General features: G+C 46.7%; 1 protein-coding gene and 1 long non-coding RNA gene across 4 annotated transcripts in view; one reads left to right on the forward strand and one right to left on the reverse strand.

The window, feature by feature from the left end:
- Nucleotides 1-16,823, forward strand: part of MYH3 (myosin heavy chain 3) — a 49,744-nt gene extending 32,921 nt beyond the window's left edge. For all 3 annotated transcript variants that reach the window (XM_063799738.1, XM_016932376.4, XM_054671041.2), the window contains 29 exons: nucleotides 637-755; nucleotides 839-988; nucleotides 2,343-2,513; nucleotides 2,616-2,922; nucleotides 3,028-3,098; nucleotides 3,971-4,058; nucleotides 4,141-4,258; nucleotides 4,657-4,780; nucleotides 4,874-5,010; nucleotides 5,092-5,347; nucleotides 5,538-5,780; nucleotides 5,866-6,042; nucleotides 6,151-6,296; nucleotides 6,377-6,467; nucleotides 6,908-7,297; nucleotides 7,405-7,531; nucleotides 9,507-9,625; nucleotides 9,796-9,992; nucleotides 10,336-10,519; nucleotides 11,177-11,342; nucleotides 11,644-11,768; nucleotides 12,576-12,884; nucleotides 13,345-13,548; nucleotides 13,625-13,750; nucleotides 14,903-15,073; nucleotides 15,165-15,269; nucleotides 15,424-15,519; nucleotides 15,627-15,764; nucleotides 16,676-16,823. In XM_063799738.1, the coding sequence (XP_063655808.1) occupies nucleotides 637-755; nucleotides 839-988; nucleotides 2,343-2,513; nucleotides 2,616-2,922; nucleotides 3,028-3,098; nucleotides 3,971-4,058; nucleotides 4,141-4,258; nucleotides 4,657-4,780; nucleotides 4,874-5,010; nucleotides 5,092-5,347; nucleotides 5,538-5,780; nucleotides 5,866-6,042; nucleotides 6,151-6,296; nucleotides 6,377-6,467; nucleotides 6,908-7,297; nucleotides 7,405-7,531; nucleotides 9,507-9,625; nucleotides 9,796-9,992; nucleotides 10,336-10,519; nucleotides 11,177-11,342; nucleotides 11,644-11,768; nucleotides 12,576-12,884; nucleotides 13,345-13,548; nucleotides 13,625-13,750; nucleotides 14,903-15,073; nucleotides 15,165-15,269; nucleotides 15,424-15,519; nucleotides 15,627-15,764; nucleotides 16,676-16,702 (4,682 nt within the window). In that variant the 3' untranslated portion in view covers nucleotides 16,703-16,823. The remainder of the gene's footprint in view (nucleotides 1-636; nucleotides 756-838; nucleotides 989-2,342; nucleotides 2,514-2,615; nucleotides 2,923-3,027; nucleotides 3,099-3,970; nucleotides 4,059-4,140; nucleotides 4,259-4,656; nucleotides 4,781-4,873; nucleotides 5,011-5,091; nucleotides 5,348-5,537; nucleotides 5,781-5,865; nucleotides 6,043-6,150; nucleotides 6,297-6,376; nucleotides 6,468-6,907; nucleotides 7,298-7,404; nucleotides 7,532-9,506; nucleotides 9,626-9,795; nucleotides 9,993-10,335; nucleotides 10,520-11,176; nucleotides 11,343-11,643; nucleotides 11,769-12,575; nucleotides 12,885-13,344; nucleotides 13,549-13,624; nucleotides 13,751-14,902; nucleotides 15,074-15,164; nucleotides 15,270-15,423; nucleotides 15,520-15,626; nucleotides 15,765-16,675) is intronic.
- On the reverse strand, nucleotides 2,212-5,415 carry LOC107969251 (uncharacterized). The gene is made up of 2 exons (XR_001710953.2): nucleotides 4,013-5,415; nucleotides 2,212-3,089 (listed from the first exon to the last, which is right to left on the reverse strand). It is a non-coding gene; the product is annotated as an uncharacterized LOC107969251 (long non-coding RNA).
- Nucleotides 16,824-21,600: the final 4,777 nt, after the last annotated feature.

The following is a 21,600-nucleotide window of genomic DNA, read 5'->3' on the forward strand; positions in this document are numbered from 1 at the left end:
CAGCCTCCCGAGTAGCTGGGATTACAGGCGCACACCACCGCGCCTGGCTAACTTTTTTGTATTTTTAGTAGAAACGGGGTTTCACCATGTTGGCCAGGCTCAAACTCCTGACCTCAAATGATTCGCCTGCCTTGGCATCCCAAAGTGCTGTGATTACGAGTGTGAGCCACTGTGCCCTGCCGGCATGAGAGTTTCTTGAACCCAGGAGGCAGAGGTTGCAGTGCACTGAGATCGCGCCACTGCACTCCAGCCTGGGCGACACAGTAAGACTGTCTCAAAAAAAAAAAAAAAAAATGGATGGAAGCAATTAATCCTTCCATCTGGAGAAGTGAATGACCCTTTCTGGGCCTCCGATGCCCATAGCTATTGTTACCACTCGCTTTTGCTGAATCACTCGAATAGTCTTGTTTCAGATGCAGTGAGGGATGACCAGGGCTTTCTGAAACCCAGCCCTGGCTTTTCATAAAGTCCGTTATATTCTCTGAGTGACTTAGCTTCCAATGGCCATGTATATGCAGTTTAGCCACAGGGAATGCACAATGTACCAAGATGAACTTAACCAACCTTTGAAACTTCTGGATGATTTTCAAAGCAGCTCTTCTACTTTTCTAAGCACTGTCCTTGTTTTCTTGCCAGTGGCTGACAAAACAGCTTATCTGATGGGCCTGAACTCTTCGGACCTCCTAAAAGCTTTGTGCTTTCCTAGAGTGAAAGTTGGGAATGAGTACGTTACCAAAGGTCAAACTGTGGATCAGGTAACTGCTTCTAGGCTGGGAAAGGGTGCAGGACCCTGCTGGCCACTTCCTTCATATCCACTAGCTGATCTTTCCCCTGATAGGTTCACCATGCTGTGAATGCTCTTTCAAAATCAGTTTATGAAAAGTTGTTCTTGTGGATGGTCACTCGCATTAACCAGCAACTGGATACGAAGCTTCCAAGACAACACTTCATTGGTGTTTTGGACATTGCAGGCTTTGAAATCTTTGAGGTTTGTGTTACTTATATTCATATTTTCATATGGCTTCATATGAGGGAAATTGGTTTCATGATCCTAAAGGGAAGATAGCAAGATGGCGGCTGTCTTAGTTTCCTGTAAGAAACTAGATGGAGAGTGGATGGAATAGAGGAGCGGTACTTATTGGAAGGGTTTGTATTAGGGTTTTGTTTGTTTTTTTTTTTTTTTGAGACTGAGTTTCACCCTGTCACTCAGGCCAGAGTGCAGTGGCGCCATCTCTGCTCACTGCAACCTCTTCCTGAGTTCAAGTGAACCTCCTGCCTCAGCCTCCTGAATAGCTGGGATTACAGGCGTGTGCCACCATGCCTGGCTAATTTTTGTATTTTTAGTAGAGATGGGGTTTCACCATGTTGGCTAGGCTGGTCTCGAACTCCTGACCTCAGGTGATCCATCCGCCTCGGCCTCTGAAAGTGTTGGGATTACAGGCATGAGCCACGGCACCTGGCTGGGTTTGTATTATTTTAAAAGAGGAGAAGATGTCTATCAAGTGGAATTTTAAAGGACATTTTCAAATGGATAAAAGAAAAAAAAATTAAATGCAATCAGTGATTTAGGGACTGCCATAAAAGAGATACAGAGAATTTGATAAGTTAATCACGCACTATTTTCTATAAATATCCCACTGGTTCTGTGTTAGACCGTGCATAGCCGCGGCTGGGCATGGTGGCTCATGCCTGTAATCCCAGCACTTTGGGAGGCTGAGGCAGGCAGATCGCAAGGTCAAGAGATCAAGACCATCCTGGCCAACATGGTGAAACCCCGTCTCTACTAAAAATACAAAAATTAGATGGGTGTGGTGGCGTGCACCTGTAGTTCCAGCCACTCTAGAGGCTGAGGCAGGAGAATCATTTGAACCTGGGAGGCGGAGGTGGCAGTGGGCCGAGATGGTGCCATTGCACTCCAGCCTGGTGACAGAGCAAGACTCTCTCTCAAAAAAAAAAGAAAAAAAAAGTGCATAGCCACTCATCAAAGTGTATATTTAGGTTTCCCAGGTACAAGACATACAGGTGAAAAAAATAGATGAGCTTGTAGTCTAGTAGAGAAGAAATAGAAGTCTATATGGCACATTGAAGAGTAACTACAAAATAAAGTACACAAGAGATGCCCAGACCTTGGGAACTCAAGAAAGGGAGAAACACCTTCTAATTGGAAGTTTACAGAAGACGCCAAGGAGGAGATGCGGTCTGAGGCAGGCCTTGAAGATTGTGATTGTATTTGAAAGCATTAATGTGTTTGACAAGAACCTGGGGCAATGAGGAGGAATGTTGACAGTCTTTGATTCTGAAAGAAGTCTAACTTTTCACATGAATGTTGTATTTTTTTATAGTATAACAGCCTGGAGCAGCTGTGCATCAACTTCACCAATGAGAAACTGCAACAGTTTTTCAACCACCACATGTTCGTGCTGGAGCAGGAGGAGTACAAGAAGGAAGGCATCGAGTGGACGTTCATTGACTTCGGGATGGACCTGGCTGCCTGCATCGAGCTCATCGAGAAGGTATCCAGTTCCATCCCCACCGTAAGCTCTTCTCATAGACTCTTCTGCTCATTACTGCAGCTCATATTTACCTCTCTGCACTTTGCCTTGCCTTCAATCCAGCCTATGGGCATCTTCTCCATCCTGGAAGAGGAGTGCATGTTCCCCAAGGCAACAGACACCTCCTTCAAGAACAAGCTGTATGACCAGCATCTTGGAAAGTCCAACAACTTCCAGAAGCCCAAGGTGGTCAAAGGCAGGGCCGAGGCTCACTTCTCACTGATCCACTATGCGGGCACCGTGGACTACAGTGTCTCAGGTTGGCTGGAGAAGAACAAGGACCCTCTGAACGAGACTGTGGTCGGGCTGTACCAGAAGTCTTCCAACAGGCTCCTGGCACACCTCTATGCCACGTTTGCCACGGCGGATGGTAAGAGGAGTGCTTTGTGTTCATGTGATTTCCCTCCATTTGTTCCACAGTAACAAAAACCTTTTAGATGCACCTACAGCACGTGCCCTCCCTTATTGCTTTCAGCTGACAGTGGAAAGAAGAAAGTTGCCAAGAAGAAGGGTTCTTCCTTCCAAACTGTCTCTGCCCTTTTCAGGGTAAGAAAAATACAAGTTTATTTGCTTATAATTGATTTAAGTAACATCTAAATGAGCAATGTTGAGATGCTAAGCTTGATTTATTTGAGAGTAGTAGTGTTGTCTTAATCTGATTACTGTCACTTACTGAGGTGAAGTGACAGATGATAAAATATAATAAATACGGTCTAACCAATGTGCGATGAGAGTATCACTATTATCTTATACCAAAGATAGCTGAGTTGGCTTGTCCGAGTTTCCAGCATAAACTCTCCAATTTTCCTAAAGGACACCAGCAATAGACCTCACGCTCCCAGTGGATCCATCACCTGAGTTGATTTTAGAAAGCATTTTGTACTTGGCGAGCCTCTGGCTCACTGGGAGACAGCAGACAATTGTATCAGTTACTAGCCTACACCTCCAGCCATAGGACCATTGAAAGCCTGAGTTAGGCCGGGCACAGTGGCTCACTCCTGTAATCCCAGCACTTTGGGAGGCTGAGGTGGGCAGATCACAAGGTCAGAAGATCGAGACCATCCTGGCTAACACAGTAAAACCCCATCTCCATCAAACATACGAAAAATTAGCCAGGTGTGGTGGCATATGCCTGTAGTCCCAGCTACTCAGGAGGCTGAGGCAGGAGAACTGCTTGAACCTAGGAGGAGGAGGTTGCAGTGAGCCAAGATTGAGCCACTGCATTCCAGTATGGGTGACAGAGTGAGACTCCGTCTCAAAAAAAAAAAAAAAAAAAAAAAAAAAGACAGTTAAATCATTTCACTATACTTTAGAACTTATGATAAATTTTAAACATAGATCTTATTTCATTACAATGGATCTCTGTCTTCATAAAAACCTACAGTAGGTTGGCAAATGTCATTTTTTTTTTCTCTTAGGAAAACCTGAACAAGCTGATGTCAAATTTAAGAACTACTCACCCTCATTTTGTGCGTTGTATAATTCCCAATGAAACCAAAACTCCAGGTGAGACACCTGCTGGCTCGCTAGGTGGTGCTCAGTTTTTAAGAAATTCTGTGTAAGGCTGATATCTCGCTTCTGTTCCCAGGGGCTATGGAACACAGCCTTGTTCTGCACCAGCTGCGGTGTAACGGTGTCCTGGAGGGCATCCGCATCTGCAGGAAAGGGTTCCCAAACAGGATTCTCTATGGAGATTTTAAACAAAGGTGTGTAATAAACATGTTCTATATGCTTGGGGATGAGATGTACGAACACTGGAATTTGAGAGGGAGAAAGATTCGTATGAAAAGACCTATTTTGAAAGAACAGATATGGACCTCCATGTAAACTGAACAATCTACCATTTGGCCAAGTTATATATATTTGTTTCTTCCATGTTTTTCTCTGGAATTTATCTGGTATACAAAATGGCAGGAAAAGCTCTGACTGAAGAGTCAAGAGATCTAGATTCTAGACTGCTCTCTAGCAATGTGACTCCGAGCTAGTTCCCTCATCTCCTGGGACCTTGGCCTTCTGCCTATCGGAAGAGAGGCCTGAACTACATGTTCTCCAAGGTTTGTGTCTTTGCCAACAGTCTGTGATGATTTCCGTGTCTACAATGCAGATACCGAGTGCTGAATGCCAGTGCAATCCCTGAGGGACAATTCATTGACAGCAAGAAAGCCTGTGAAAAGCTTCTGGCATCCATTGATATTGACCACACTCAGTACAAATTTGGACATACCAAGGTAATGCATCAGTTCTGACAGATGCTGGCCTTTTCGTCCTCTTGACACAGCTTCTCTAGGAAACTGACTCATGTCACCCTTCTGCCCCATAAGGTGTTCTTCAAGGCTGGCTTGCTGGGAACCCTGGAAGAGATGCGGGATGACCGCCTGGCCAAACTAATCACCCGGACACAAGCTGTGTGCAGAGGGTTCCTCATGCGTGTGGAATTCCAGAAGATGGTGCAGAGGAGGTCCAGCAGGGTCTTTGTTCAAACATGAGCTCTTTGGGGAAGGGGAGTCTCTCTCAGAAATAAGCAATGTCTTGTTTTTAGGGAGTCCATCTTCTGCATCCAGTACAACATTCGCTCATTCATGAACGTCAAGCACTGGCCCTGGATGAAACTCTTCTTCAAGATCAAGCCCCTCCTCAAGAGTGCGGAGACTGAGAAAGAGATGGCCACCATGAAGGAAGAATTCCAGAAAACCAAAGATGAACTCGCCAAGTCGGAGGCAAAAAGGAAGGAGCTAGAGGAAAAACTGGTGACTCTGGTCCAAGAGAAGAATGACCTGCAGCTCCAAGTACAAGCTGTACGTGTTCAGCAATCTTTTTTTTTTAACTCTTCTAGATTTGATTATTTATTTAGAAAAATTGAGTTATTGGTGGGGATTTTTGCTTTGTAGTTGAAATGCTTCATAAAGAACTTCATATATAGCGAAATACTGGAATGTCGCAAACCTTATATCATTCAACGAAGTTATTATTCTTTTTTTTTTTAAGGAAAGCGAAAATTTGTTGGATGCTGAGGAAAGATGCGATCAGCTGATCAAAGCCAAATTCCAGCTCGAGGCCAAGATCAAGGAGGTGACAGAGAGAGCTGAAGATGAGGAGGAGATCAATGCTGAGCTGACGGCCAAGAAGAGGAAACTGGAGGATGAATGCTCAGAGCTCAAGAAAGACATTGATGACCTTGAGTTGACCCTGGCCAAGGTTGAGAAGGAGAAGCATGCCACAGAGAACAAGGTATTCTTATTGTAGGTGTGTCTAGCTTGATATAGTCATTTCAAACTAAACTTTAAGCTTATAATTGCTTGCGGATTCTTCTTAGGTTAAAAACCTTACTGAGGAACTCTCTGGGTTAGATGAAACAATTGCAAAGTTAACCAGAGAGAAGAAGGCCCTCCAAGAGGCGCACCAGCAGGCCTTGGATGACCTCCAAGCTGAAGAAGACAAAGTCAATTCTTTGAACAAAACCAAGAGCAAACTGGAACAGCAAGTGGAAGACGTAAGTAAATAATGCTCATCGGGAGTCCCAGAACTCCAGGGTTGGAAGAGCCCTCAAGGGTCCTCTTGCAAAGCATTTGTTCCCAAAAGGAAATGGTGCCTTTTTCAGCTGGAAAGCTCCCTAGAACAAGAAAAGAAGCTCCGCGTAGACCTGGAAAGGAACAAAAGGAAATTGGAAGGAGACTTGAAGCTTGCTCAAGAGTCCATATTAGATCTGGAGAATGACAAGCAACAGCTGGACGAAAGGCTCAAGAAGTATGCCCTTCAACCACTGGCTTCCATTTTGCAAGTTACTGTGTATTTTGTCTTCATGCATTCTACATTTCTCTTCACAGGAAAGATTTTGAATATTGTCAACTTCAAAGCAAAGTGGAAGATGAGCAGACACTGGGCCTCCAGTTTCAGAAGAAAATCAAAGAGTTGCAGGTAGGAGCCCTCTGCATTTCTCTCTTCCATGTGAGGCCACTTACAGTGAGCTGGGTGCTGTCTGCTATAAGCCATTTAGAGAAAGTGGGCAAGACTGTGGGGCCACCTGCCTCATGGTTCCCTTTCTGCTAGGCTGGCCTGGCCATGATGAACCATTTCCCCAAAACATCTGATTAAATACTTTAATCCATAATTAAAGTATTTAAGTTAACAACTAAAAGTTAACATTTAGTTGGTGGAAAATGTTCAGGTTTGGTCACTGCAGGAGTAATTACCATGTTGGGGCAGAAAAAATTCATGTGAAAGGAAATTCGCAGTATTCATTGGAGGGGAGTCTAAGACTCAGTTTGTCTAATGGGAAGGGAAACCAGCCTGTTCTTGGCAATCAGAGTCCCCGTGGTGAACCCACTGCCCACGGGGTGAACGGCTGCCCTCCACAGGCTCGAATTGAGGAGCTGGAAGAGGAGATAGAGGCGGAGAGGGCGACCCGCGCAAAGACAGAGAAACAGCGCAGCGACTATGCCCGGGAGCTGGAGGAGCTGAGCGAGCGGCTGGAGGAGGCGGGAGGCGTCACCTCCACGCAGATAGAGCTCAACAAGAAGCGGGAGGCGGAGTTCCTGAAGCTGCGCAGGGACCTGGAGGAGGCCACACTGCAGCACGAAGCCATGGTGGCCACGCTGAGGAAGAAGCATGCAGATAGTGTGGCCGAGCTTGGGGAGCAGATTGACAACCTGCAGCGGGTCAAGCAGAAGCTGGAGAAGGAGAAGAGCGAGTTCAAGCTGGAGATCGATGACCTCTCCAGCAGCATGGAGAGTGTGTCTAAATCTAAGGTGCTGCGCGGGGTGGGGGTGGCTCAAGGCTTTCCATCAGACACACTCCGTGGTCATTGAAACCTGACTTTGCCGACTGACTTTGCTCCCCTTTCTGAATCCTTCAGGCAAATCTGGAAAAAATCTGCCGAACCCTGGAGGATCAGTTAAGTGAGGCCAGGGGCAAGAATGAGGAAATTCAGAGGAGCCTGAGCGAGCTGACCACACAGAAGTCTCGTTTGCAGACCGAGGCTGGTAAGCCACGTGCAGAAAACCCGTGGGGCCAAAACCTCCTGGCACCCAATGGGCGCAGCTGGCCAAAACCAAGGGCAGGGTGTGTTTGAGGGAGAATCTCTAGGGAAGCATCTTTTCAGGAGAGAAGAAATTGAAATAACTCATAGAAAGAGCCATTTGAAATAGCCTGAAGGGAGAGAACATTGAGAGTTCAGCAAGAATAAGAGAGAAAGAGGAGTAGACCAGAATGAGAAGGGGCTCAAAATATCATCTCATTCAAACTCTTTCAAAATTAATATAAACTTGCATCAAACAGACTCTGATGGGCAGAAATGAGACTAGAAACTAAGAGCCAGGGCCTTGATACTTCTTAACTCAGATATTCATTGTCTGCGTCCAAGTTTTTGAGACTAAAGAGAGAAACATGGCCAGTGTTTAAAGGTCCTGGTGTATAATAAAAACATAAGGGAGGCCGGGTGTGGTAGCTCATGCCTGTCAACCCAGCACTTTGGGAGGCCGAGGCGGGCAGATCACCTGAGGTCAGGAGTTCAAGACCAGCCTGGCCAACATGGTGAAACCCCATCTCTATTAAAAATACAAAAATTAGCGAGGCGTGGTGGTGGGTGCCTGTAATCCCAGCTACTTGGGAGGCTGAGGCAGGAGAATCGCTTGAACCCGGGAGGCGGAGGTTGCAGTGAGCCAAGATTATGCCATTGCACTCCAGCATGGGCAACAAGAATGAAACTCCGTCTCAAAAAAAAAAAAAAAAAAGTTTAAGGGAATGTTATTTGGAGTTTTCACCTAGAAAATGTGGCTTCACCCAGCCCTGGTGCATCCTCACAGGTGAATCCATCCTTGGCTGGCAGTCACAGCCAAGACAATGAAGAAAAGAAGTTTGGTAGCCATATTTTTTTTTTTTTTTTTTTTTTTTTAGACAGAGTCTCACTCTCTGTCACCCAGGCTGGAGTGCAATGGCGTGATCTTGGCTCACTGCAAACTCCGCCTCCCGGGTTCAAGCGATTCTCTTGCCTCAGCCTCCTGAGTAGCTGGGACTACAGACGCATGCCACCACACACGGCTAATTTTTGTATTTTTAGTAGAGACAGGGTTTCACTGTGTTGGCCAGGCTGGTCTCGAACTCCTGACCTCATGATCCGCCTGCCTCGGCCTCCCAAAGTGCTGGGATTACAGGCGTGAGCCACCGCACCCGGCCTATGGTGGCCACTTTTACACTCATGTTGGGGGATTCACGTCTGGAGCCATAAAGCCCCATTCTATGTTTTTCTCTTACCTCTATGCAAGCATATAAACTTGAACTTACCCTATTCACCCAAGAGTCTAACTAGAGATATAAAGCTCTAAGTATTTCCCTATGTATTTGCTGATAACAAATCAATAAACAGCTGGAAACACCTGCCACTGGGGAGGTCGGATGGGAGTTATTAGGTGCTCCTGGTAATGTTGACATTTACAGTTCTTCTCAATGGATTTTTTTTTTGACAGACATCAGTCCCACCTTCCAGTAGTTTATAACAGTATCTTTTTTTTTTTTTTTTTTTGAGATGGAGGCATGATCTCAGCTCACTGCAACCTCCACCTCCTGGGTTCCAGTGATTCTTCTGCCTCAGCCTCCCAAGTAGCTGGGACTACAGGTGCCCATGCCCACGCCCGGCTAATTTTTGTGTTTTTAGTAGAGATGGGGTTTCACCATATTGGCCAGGCTGGTCTCAAACTCCTAACCTTGTGATCTGCCTGCCTCAGCCTCCCAAAGTGCTGGGATTACAGGCGTGAGCCACTGCACCTGGCCTACAACAATACCTTATCAGTTCTGCTTTCAGTTTCCTTTTCATGAACAATATACCTTCTCCCTGAAGAAGAAACCATATCTTACCATTTTCTCTCTCCCCAGATCTTAGCACAGTGCCCTATACATAATAGAAAGTTGGTGAGTGAATGAGTGAATAAATGAAATGAAACTATTTCCTTCTGGACACAGGTGAGCTGAGTCGTCAGCTGGAAGAAAAAGAAAGCATAGTATCCCAACTTTCCAGGAGCAAGCAAGCCTTTACCCAGCAAATAGAAGAGCTCAAGAGGCAGCTGGAGGAAGAGAACAAGGTACACCATTGAAGGAAGACTTCTTTGCCCTTATTTTTAAATATCACCTGCAGGAGGAAAAATAAAAGGCAACTTCATTCAGAAGGTGGTGATAGAAGGGACACACTTGGATTGTATCATGCACCTGGCACTAAATATATCAGGTGCTCTTCTCTTTTTAACTTCTGCAGGCCAAGAACGCGCTGGCGCACGCCCTGCAGTCCTCCCGCCACGACTGTGACCTGCTACGGGAACAGTATGAGGAGGAGCAGGAAGGCAAAGCTGAGCTGCAGAGGGCGCTGTCCAAGGCCAATAGTGAGGTTGCCCAGTGGAGAACCAAATACGAGACGGACGCCATCCAGCGCACAGAGGAGCTGGAGGAGGCCAAGTGCGCAGCTCTGTTTGCTTTTAGAAGAACTACTTAGGAATGAATTCGATGAATTTATTTTTATTACTAGGCGTTTCCCCATCTCATGTGTCTTTAAATGCGGTGCTGGGCCATTAGAGGGACCTGGCGTTAGCACATTTTATTAAAACAAACAACTTTGATCTTGGTCAGACACAAGGCAAGTTATTGATCGCAGATTTTGAGTAGACAGGAAATTCTCCTGGGCGTATAAAAACACATGGGTGTCTGAATCACATAGATTAGTGATTCCAACTTGATGAATAGTGATGTTCAAGTGGATGGAAACTGAAATAACAGCTGCTTCTCTTTCATATTCTTTAAGGAAAAAACTTGCTCAGCGCCTTCAAGATTCCGAGGAACAGGTTGAGGCAGTGAATGCTAAATGTGCTTCACTGGAGAAGACCAAGCAGAGGCTGCAAGGAGAGGTGGAGGATCTGATGGTTGATGTTGAAAGAGCCAATTCCTTGGCCGCCGCTCTGGACAAGAAGCAGAGGAACTTTGACAAGGTGTGGGGTCCGCTGTGTGCTGGGTGAATGCCATGATGTAAGGGATTCCTAGCAGCCATGGAAGGAGGAGAATGCATCCCGGACCTGACTCTGCCCTCACCAGCAGTGTGGCCTTGGGCAAGTCCCTGAACTTCACCGGGCTGTAGTTTCCTCATCTGCAAAACAGAATGGGAATGGGCTGGGGGTAGAGGTCCCTTTCAGATGTTGTCCATGGAAACAAACCAATTTCTACAATGTCCGTGCAGTCCTAAGCATTTTTCCTTTCCGTACTGCTGGTCTGTCTAAGCTGAGATCCTATTGGGAGGCTTTCTGGAAGCCCTTCTTTCAAGATGGCAGATAAAGTTGATTGGAACCAATGCTTTAATGAAATATTTAGAAGTACAGGGCCCTTTTTGTATTAGGAAAAGGACAATTATGCCCAGCTAATTCCTTCTCAAAGGATCTATTTGCTTTTTCAAGATGGCAATTGTTCCTGACTCATTACCTTGAGTACATTTATGGAACAGAATCTTGATTAGCCCAATAATCGATAACAAGGAGCCAGGCAAGTGATGCCAGGTGTAGCCCTAACTCTGCATTTAATTTAGTTATTTAGTATTTAGTTAGAAACCTAGAGGAGAGCTCAGAAACGGAGAGAACTTCCGTCCGGTGTTTCAGGTGTTGGCAGAGTGGAAGACAAAGTGTGAGGAGAGCCAAGCAGAGCTGGAGGCATCCCTGAAGGAGTCCCGCTCCTTGAGCACTGAGCTCTTCAAACTGAAAAATGCCTACGAGGAAGCCTTAGATCAACTTGAAACTGTGAAACGGGAAAATAAGAACTTAGAGCGTAAGCTATTCGAAACCCTCTGAAACCTCCTCCTTTCACGCTCTATTGCTCGAGAGCATGCTGGCGTGGGTGTGGCTTCATCACTCAGTTTCCTGCACACATGTGTGTTAATGCACATGCAGAAAGTGTTCACCATCTGACGGGTTACGTTTTAGCCTCTCTCTGTACAATATCTTATCTCTAGGAAGCAGGAAACCTTAGGATTATAATAAACCAGGTAAAAAGCATTGAGTCAATGCTTTGCATGTCTGGAAACCCACGCAGAGGCGCTCATATGCAATTGAAACTTACTTCTTTACAGAGGAGATAGCAGATCTCACAGAACAAATTGCTGAAAATGGCAAAACCATCCATGAACTGGAGAAATCAAGAAAGCAGATTGAGCTGGAAAAGGCTGATATCCAGCTGGCTCTCGAGGAAGCAGAGGTGAGTGCTGGGAGGCAGGCTCAGGCGCAGATGCAGCCATGGTGAGCCACGGCCAGGGAGGCTGGCTGCTCCATGCTGTGTCTTCATTTTTGCCTTTGTCAAATCACAGTCCTAATGCCTGCTGCTTTCCCGTCACACAGCAAAACTGTGAGGCTGAATAATACCTGTGAATTATCTTAAATTTATTGGAGAAGACTGTCATATTAAATAGGCCTAAAGATGAGATTTTACAAAATATTACATGAATTAAAAATATCTAGAAAGTGCTTTATGCTCCTAAGAAATATGATTTAAACATTATTATTGGTTGATAGTATAATCAAAACCAAAAAGCAATGAAACGTGGTTTTATTTCTGCACTGAAGATAAATTTGGGACTTTTTTTTTTCTTGAGACAGAGTTTTGCTCTTGTTGCCCATGCTGGCAATCTAGGCCCACTGCAACCTCTGTCTCCTGGGTTCAAATGATTCTCCTGCCTCAGCCTCCCGAGTAGCTGGGATTGCAGGCGGGCACCACCATGCCTGGCTAATTTTTGTATTTTTAGTAGAGACAGGGTTTCACTACATTGGTCAGGCTGGTCTCAAACTCGTGACCTCAGGTGATCTGCCCCCCTCGGCCTCCCAAAGTGCTGGGATTACAGGTGTGAGCCATCGCACCTGGCCAATTTGGGGATGTTTAAAAAGTGAATTGTGACTATTGTAGGATTAGATTTAGGACTATTCCATTGAAGTTTTGTTATCCTGCAGGGTAGTGGAGCTGGCTCCATACCATCACAGACACTATTTGATTTGCTTTTGTTTCTTAAAGGCTGCTCTTGAGCATGAAGAAGCCAAGATCCTCCGAATCCAGCTTGAATTGACACAAGTGAAATCAGAAATTGATAGAAAGATCGCCGAGAAGGATGAAGAGATCGAGCAGCTGAAGAGGAACTACCAGAGAACAGTGGAAACCATGCAGAGCGCCCTGGACGCCGAGGTGCGGAGCAGGAATGAAGCCATCCGGCTCAAGAAGAAGATGGAGGGGGACCTGAATGAAATCGAGATCCAGCTGAGCCACGCCAACCGCCAGGCGGCGGAGACCCTCAAACACCTCAGGAGTGTCCAGGGACAGCTGAAGGTTTGAGAGAACCCATCGGGGAAAAACCTCTCTCCTCCTCACATACTCAGAAATGTAGGCTGGGCACAGTGGTGCATGCCTGTAGTCCCAGCGCTCTGGGAGACTGAGGCAAGAGGCTCACTTGAGCCCAGGAGTTTGATACCAGCCTGGGCAATATAGCAAAACCTTATCTCTACAAAAAAAAATAAAAATTAGCTAGGCATGGTGGCACAAGCCTGTGGTCTCAGCTACTTGGGAGGCTGAGATGGGAGGATTGCTTTCCAGGAGGCAGAGGTTACAGTGAGCTGAGATCACGCAACTGCACACCAGCTTGGGTGACAGAACAAGACCCTGTCTCAAAACAAACAAAACAAAACAAAAACAAACAAAAACAAAAACAAAAAAACCCTCAGAGATGCAGATGAGGCTCGTGGTCCTAACGCCTCAACTTCAAATAGAATGTTCCTTTTTCTCTGGCTAGGATACGCAGCTCCACCTGGATGATGCCCTCCGGGGCCAGGAGGACCTGAAGGAGCAGCTGGCGATCGTGGAGCGCAGAGCCAACCTGCTGCAGGCCGAGGTGGAGGAGCTGCGGGCCACTCTGGAGCAGACGGAGAGGGCCCGAAAACTGGCGGAACAGGAGCTCCTGGACTCCAACGAGAGGGTGCAGCTGCTGCATACCCAGGTGAGGGGAGGGAGAGGAAGAGAGGCGAGGTTCCAGCCTCATAAGCACCTGGTTAACAGCCCTCCTCTTGCCCTAGAACACCAGCCTCATCCACACCAAGAAGAAGCTGGAGACAGACCTCATGCAGCTCCAGAGTGAGGTAGAAGATGCCAGCAGGGATGCAAGGAACGCTGAGGAGAAGGCCAAGAAGGCCATCACGGACGTAAGGCGTCTCCTTCCTGCTGCCCTCGGGCTGCCGGGATTGCATTGCATTAAAGCCCTCACATAGTTAGACAGGTGCGGTCTCCCCCAGCCACACCTGGTGCACATTCTGCTCCCCGAGGGCTCCCGTCTCCGCTCAAACTCCCCTGTTCCCTCCTGCACTTTAGAAGAAGGGCATAAGAAAAAAAGGCAGGAAGGGATTATATCCTAGTAGTTCTGCCTGTGGAGAGGTGTGCATGTCTTTCCTTCAACATCTGACTTATTCCAAATATGAAAACAAGAACCTGAGGTGTCAATATCCCACACATTTTTCCCTTCCTGGGTCTCGGAGGCTTTCTCCCGGCGGCCCACCGCGCTAATGGCGCCACCTGCTGCCTGGCGGGAGAACTTTACCTCGAAGCGATTTTGCTGTTCCTGTACAGCCTTAATTCTCCAGAGGCCTTCCCTTAATCTCACTATCCCCAAATCTATGAGGCTGAGTATCAAGTCAGACTACTCTAAGTCTCAAGCTCCTTCGAAAATATATATTGGTGGTAATGAAAAAAGAATTTCCCTGGGGCAGGGGAGAGTTTCAAAGGAGGCCAGCTTAAGAAAGGGAAGAAACTGTTTCCCAGCCTGTCCCTAAAGTTCTCATTGCCTCATTGATTAGGTTATTTTATCTACTGGGTGTAGCTCTGGCCCTCTTCCAGGGTGGCAGAGTGTGCTTCATCACAGTCTCACCTGTTGTCCTTTTTCTTTCTTTCTTTCTTCCCCCACCCCCGAGATGGAGTTTCATTCTTATTGACCAGGCTGGAGTGCAATGGCGAGATCTCGGCTCACTGCAACCTCCTCCTCCTGGGTTCAAGCAACTCTCCTGCCTCAGCCTCCGGAGTAGCTGGGAATACGGGCACCTGCCACCACGCCCAGCTAATTTTTTGTATTTTTAGTAGAGATGGGCTTTCACCATGTTGAGCAGGCTGGTCTTGAACTCCTGACCTCAGGTGATCCACCCGCCTTGGCCTCCCAAAGTGCTGGGATTACAGACGTGAGCCACCGCGCCTGGCCTGTCCTTTTTCTTTAGCATGGTCTCTGGTCCTCTGAGGTCCCCAGGTTTTGACAGTTCCAAGGCACTGGAGCTTCCTCTGCATCCTAGCAAGTCCCATGTGCTTTTCAGGCTGCCATGATGGCGGAGGAGCTGAAGAAGGAGCAGGACACCAGCGCCCACCTTGAGCGGATGAAGAAGAACCTGGAACAGACGGTGAAGGACCTGCAGCACCGTCTAGATGAGGCTGAGCAGCTGGCCCTGAAGGGCGGGAAGAAGCAGATCCAGAAACTGGAGACCAGGGTGTGTGCAGGAGGAACCCCGCCTGTGCCGAGCTTTCCAGCCTCCCAATCACGCTGCAGCCCCAGACTAATTTCCCCACCCTCTCCCCCAGATCCGAGAGCTGGAGTTTGAACTTGAGGGGGAGCAGAAGAAGAACACAGAGTCTGTTAAGGGCCTGAGGAAGTATGAGCGGAGGGTCAAGGAGCTGACGTACCAGGTAAGTGGAAAGCAAACGCCATGATTGTGTCCTCTGTGACGTGCAGATTCTCCACCAAACCACAGGAAGAAACACTTTGGCCCAGAAAGCTGCCCATGCCGTGTGCAAATCTGCCCCCTCCTCTCCAGTGACATTCCCACTTTCTCATTCTTAGAGTGAAGAGGACAGGAAGAATGTGCTGAGATTGCAGGATCTGGTGGATAAACTGCAAGTGAAAGTCAAGTCCTACAAGAGGCAGGCGGAGGAGGCTGTAAGTGAGATAGGTGCTGACTGCGGCAGGCAGACCGTGCTGTTTCCCGTGGTGAGTTCTGAGAGAGGCGCGTGCTGATATAACCTGCCTGGGCTCTTTGGTTTTAGGATGAACAAGCCAATGCTCATCTCACCAAATTCCGAAAGGCTCAGCATGAGCTGGAGGAGGCCGAGGAACGTGCGGATATCGCAGAATCTCAAGTCAACAAGCTCCGCGCTAAGACTCGAGACTTCACCTCCAGCAGGGTGAGTCGCTGAGCTGGGAGGAGCCCCCCAGGGACTGTAGAAACTTCTTAGCTGGAAGGAACCTCAGAGAACCCTTTACTTTAGAGCTGGGGAGTCTCAGCCTCAGGAAGAGAAAGTGCTTAAAGTCACTTAGCTGACTGGACCCTCGCTAGAATCCTGGTCTGTGAGTCACAATAAAAACCGCCATCCTGCACATGTACACCATGGAATACTATGCAGCCATAAAAAAGAATGATATCATGTCCTTTGCAGGGACATGGGTGAAGCTAGAAGCCATCATTCTCAGCAAACTAACACAGAAACAGAAAACCAAACACCACATGTTCTCACTCATTAGTGGGAGTTGAACAGTGAGAACACGTGGACACAGGGAGGGGAACATCACACACCGGGGCCTTCCCGGGGGTGGGGGCGGCAAGGGGAGGGAGAGCATTAGGACAAACAGCTAAAGCACGTGGGGCCTAAAACCTAGATGACAGGTTGATAGGTGCAGCAAACCACCATGGCACATGTATACCTGTGTAACAAACCTGCACGTTCTGCACATGTATCCCAACAAAACAAAAACAGCCATCCTGAAAAGGAGCGAGCGGGTCCCACTGAGCTCTTTCATGCGCCCCCTGCTGGTAACAAAAGGCTGCTGCAGGAGCCCCCTCCAGAGCCCGCTGAACACACAGCATCCGACAGTAGGTCGCTGGCTCTCCAGCGTTTGGGGCTTGCTCTTTCGGAGGGCCAGTTTCTTAGGCTATGGGGTGACTTCATGTGTGCAATCGTGCATTTTCCCAAGGTCCAAAAAATATCCTGTGTCCCACTGAAGTAGGCAAGCAACTCTGATGCCAGCCGGCAGAAGTGATGGGTGGGAATGTGTCTCTGCCACCCGACTTGACTGCAGGTGCCTACTTTCTTCCTAGATGGTGGTCCACGAGAGTGAAGAGTGAGCCAGCCCTTCTGGAGCAGGACAGAAGATATGCAAAATGTATATTTTCTTGATTCCTGACCATTGATACTTAATGTCCATGTGACTCTTTTCCACATGCAATAAACTTTGCTTTGTTTCAATCTGGGGCTGCTTTGCTGTATTTGTTTTCCTCTTCCCCATGCAGAAATGGTTCCTAGTTTGATGATTTGTATGCTCAGAGGTGAAAGCTTTGTAAGCAGATGGCTCGGTAAATTCAATTGGTGTGTGCATGTGCGGAGGGAGAGATGGCTTTTGGCTTAAATCAAAAAGGAAAAAAAAAACTTCCGGGTTAACCTTTGCTTTGGTGGGGAATGGGAGGGAGAGCTTTTCAAAAGAGTCATCTCTTAATATGACATGAAGGAAACACAAAGGTAGGCTCATGAAAAGCCCTTGTCTTGAGTTGAATAAGGTTATAAAGCAAAGGCCCACATTCTCCTTCTTTACATTCTACTGGGGAAATACATCTGAAATCTAGTAAATATTTGTTGGGCAGCTGTTCATGTAAGCACTGTGCTATCAAAAATACATAAATGAATAAAAAAGAGGCTGGCCCCTTCAAGCGCTCAGTCTAAATCCAGTACTGTTATCTTAGCTCAGTGTGCACTATTTCAAAGCTGCACAACAGAAAATCCCACCCCGACCCAAGATAACCTTGTCTTTACCTTAAGAGGGAAGGAAGTCAAATAACTGTCTGGTTGACTTGCTACTAGAAAGAGCATCTTCTAGCCTGGGATCCTTTGTTTATTGCCATCAGTAAATTTATTAGCAATAGCTGCCAAGTTCCCTTCTTTGTCTGATTCCAGAAGATTAGGGGACCTAGTTTGACTCAGGTGAGAATGAAAGGCCAAGGGGTGTTCTCTCCAGGTGTGGGGGAACTCAACAAATCATTTAGCTTTTTCAATAAATAAATTGCAAAGAAAAAATATAAAACAAATAGAAGGGAGACCTGTAGATTAAAAGATACTTAGTGGACCCACCGACCAATCGCACTGTGTGGACCTTGTTAGGATACTGCTTTGTACAAACATGCTGCTAAAAAATAGACACACACACACACACACACACGCTCCAATTGGTAACTTTGAATATTGACTGGATATTGATGGTGACATGAGATTATTGTTCATTTCAAGGTATAATGTGATTTTGTGATTATGCTTTCTAAGGTAGTCCTTATCTTTTAAAAATACATGGTAAAGGCTGGACGCAGTGACTCACGCCTGTAATCCCGGCACTTTGGGAGGCCGAGGCGGGCAGATCACGAGGTCAAGAGATCACGACCATCCTGGCCAACATGGTGAAACCCCGTCTCTACTAAAAATACAAAAATTAGCTGGGTGTGGTGGTGCCCTCCTGTAGTTCCAGCTACTCGGGAGGCTGAGGCAGGAGAATCGCTTGAACCCAGGAGGCGGAGGTTGCAGTGAGCCAAGATCACACCACTGCACTCCGGCCTGGAGACAGAGCAAGACTCTGTCTCAAAAAGAAAAAAAAAAAAGGTGGTAAAATATGTACATACCAGAAAGGAAGAGTAAGCGAGATATCTTTGAAGTAAACTTATTTTACAGAACTTACGACTTAAAGAATTAATAAAAGAGGCCCCTGATGCATTTTATGCAGAACTGGAGTGCCTCTGCACTTGAAAATACCTGGGGCCGTGGAACCCCCTGTGTCCACTTATTGGCAAAGTGTGACATTTCCCACAAAGGAGAAGGGGCGGAGTTTGGTGCTGGAAGCGACCTGTGACTATTTCTGTTAGGCTCTGATTTTGTGAAGGATATAAATGAAAAGATTCATTTTCTAAGAGTGAATATTATGACCAAAGTCACCCATGTTCATTTATTCCATAAAAAAGGATGCCCACGACTATAGAAAATGTAAGCTGTGTTATTAAGAAGCAAAAAATGAAAGCACCAATTCCATTCCAAATCAGGAGCTGCTGTGCCACACGAGCCGGAGAGGGGGTCTCCTCCGACCATGGAGAGGAGGAGGATGAGATCAGCCACTATTTACTGAACTCCACCCATGTGCACTTGGCATGAACTCTCTCGTGCCCTCAGCATGCACTCTCTCGTGCCCTCAGCATACAGACTTGGCGATGAGGAGATGGACCTTATCACCCACTTTACAGATGAAGAGACGAAACTCCGTGATTTGTTCAAGGTCAAAATGGCAGAGCTGGATTCTCTCTAGATCCTAAGATTTCTTTACCCTACAAAGTACTAACCTTCTACCGGGGCAGCCGGCCACATAGGCGAAATCCCTCAAAGAGCTGGCGCACAGGGTAAAGCTGTGTTGAAACTGGGCTGATAGAACCCAAAGCGTGCTTCGTGTTTTCTTTTTGATGATCGACTGTTTCTGTTAGCGTCCTCCAGGTGTTTCTCTATAACCCTCCTCTTGTCCACCACCTCAGCCCACTCCATCCTCAGAGAGCCTCTCTTAAGATAGGACCTTTGACCATTCAGTAGGAACGTGGGTGACTTTAGCTCATTTGCAGTATCCACTGGCTCTTTCGTACATGGGCTCCAGAACAGGGTGGCAAAAGAATGAAGGGCGCCTTCTCTTCAGGCTCACTTTTTTGGGTGAGCCTCTCCAAATTAAGGACCATTTCTTATTATATTTTTTATTTTTATTGAGAAGGAGTCTCACTCTGTCACCCAGGCTGGAGCGCAGTGGTGCGATCTTGGCTCAGTGCAGCTTCTGCCACCCGGTTTCAAGCAATTCTCATGCCTCAGCCTCCCAGGTAGCTGGGACTACAGGCACGCGCCACCATGCCTGGCTAATTTTTTTGTATTTTTAGTAGAGACGGGGTTTTACTATGTTGGCCAGAATGGTCTCGAACTTCTGACCTCAGGTGATCCACCCGCCTCGGCCTCCCAAGGTGCTGGGATTACAGGTATGAGCCACTGCACTCAGCCATTAAGGCCCATTTCTAATTACTTTTCCTTTTCATAAATAGCCTTGTTTTTTCTCTTTTATTCTTTTTTTCTGGCGTTGGGACATGGAATTTATTAACCTTCTCCTTGTAATCCTCATACTATCCAGAAACCTCTGGCTTTCTGAAATTTTTATTGAGTCTTAAATCTCTTAGCAGTGGATTTGTATTTTTTATTACCTTTTATAATTTTTTAATTACACAAGAAATACATGGCCAAGCACAAGATTAAAAAAAAAAATCTGTCAACTATAAAAGGACTGCCAGCAAGGAGGGTAGACTCTTTCTTTATTTGGAACGGCTGAGATCTTGATTTATGATTGGCAGATGGCCCGCTTCTTAAGGACATGTGAGGGACACAGTTTCTAATAGGAGTAACATGTCCTTATGGGGGAAAACTGGTTGCAGTTTGCAGTCCACCACCAGCTGGTGAGGGCGGCCTTTCATTTCTCCATGCCTGGATCACCCGACAGCTGAGAGCTTTAATAAAACAAGTGTGCCTAGGAATGTGGGGTGAGCGAGCCACTCAGAACACACATGTCTATTTACACCCCTACCAATAATCCCAGTGCTAAAAACAACAGCAGCTGGGAGGTTCTGAGGCTGCCTGCTGGATCTGAGCGGCGATCCGGTTACCCTCAGCAAAGCCGAGACATTCTGGAGGCGCTCATGCCCCAACTGCTGTCCATCCGGAGCCAGGGGATGGCACAGATTATTTTTATCTCAGATGTTTCATGCTTTCCATGGCAGTGAGGAGTAAGAACTCCCAACTCCTGGGCTTTGATGAGTCTTCTTTGTGTGACATTAAACGGGACATGGCCCTTGTTCAAAAGTCCTGGGGAGATTTAGGAGGGGAATGATAGACACCCTTAGGTGGCCTTCATGGGGAAGCCTGGCGCGAACTTGCTGAGAGAAGGGGCAGCTTAGGTAAAGCATATGGAGAGGTGTCATTGACATAGGACTCCTTAGTGACTCAGGGATATGGAGACAAGATGAGGTGAAGCCTCACACCTCAAGGACAGTAAAGGAAATATAACTTTCCAAATAATAATGATGAAAGAACAAAACCAAACCAAGCCCATAGGGGTCCTGTGTGATAGAAGATGGTGACAGGGTGACACCCTTTTATAGCCAGAGAACAAAAGAAAGCCCATCTCTTGGATTGAGTTCCTAGCAGGAAAAGTCAAGTGTTGGAGCAATCTGTGTGGCCTTGGGGAAAACAATTCTTTCTCCGTTGACTTTCTGCCTCCGCATTTCGGTAATAAAGAGAGAATGATAAGGCAGAAGTGGTTCTTTTTGTTTTTTTTGTGAGCAATCCTGGCCATGAACTTGGTTTTCTTGGCCTGGGGAGTGGGCATGGCTGTTTGCAATTCACACTGCTCAGAAGCCCGAAGAGAGGATCGAGCGTCCTGGCAAAGGCCCGGTGGGGAGGGGTGCTGCCACGCGAAGCCAGAACACCCTTAGCAAAAAGCCCAGGGCCAGCCAGAGCTTCCTGCTCCAAACTTTGCTGCTAGAAATTTCAGATCTGTGTTTCCTTGTACATGTATTCATTCATCTGTCATTTACCAGCTGCCTATGACATGCCCAGGAACAGGTGGTGGGAGGAGCAGAGATACCCAAGAAAGACTGGGGAGAGGGAGCAAGGAAAGAGCTCACTTTTTTTTTTTTTTTCTTTTTCTTTTTATTTTTTTTTATTTTTTATTTTTTATTATACTTTAAGTTTTAGGGTACATGTGCACATTGTGCAGGTTAGTTACATATGTATACCCAAATGACTATAAATCATGCTGCTATAAAGACACATGCACACGTATGTTTATTGCGGCATTATTCACAATAGCAAAGACTTGGAACCAACCCAAATGTCCAACAATGATAGACTGGATTAAGAAAATGTGGCACATATACACCATGGAGTACTATGCAGCCATAAAAAATGATGAGTT

Source organism: Pan troglodytes, chromosome 19 (genome assembly GCF_028858775.2).
Source record: "Pan troglodytes isolate AG18354 chromosome 19, NHGRI_mPanTro3-v2.0_pri, whole genome shotgun sequence".
NCBI lineage: Eukaryota > Metazoa > Chordata > Mammalia > Primates > Hominidae > Pan > Pan troglodytes.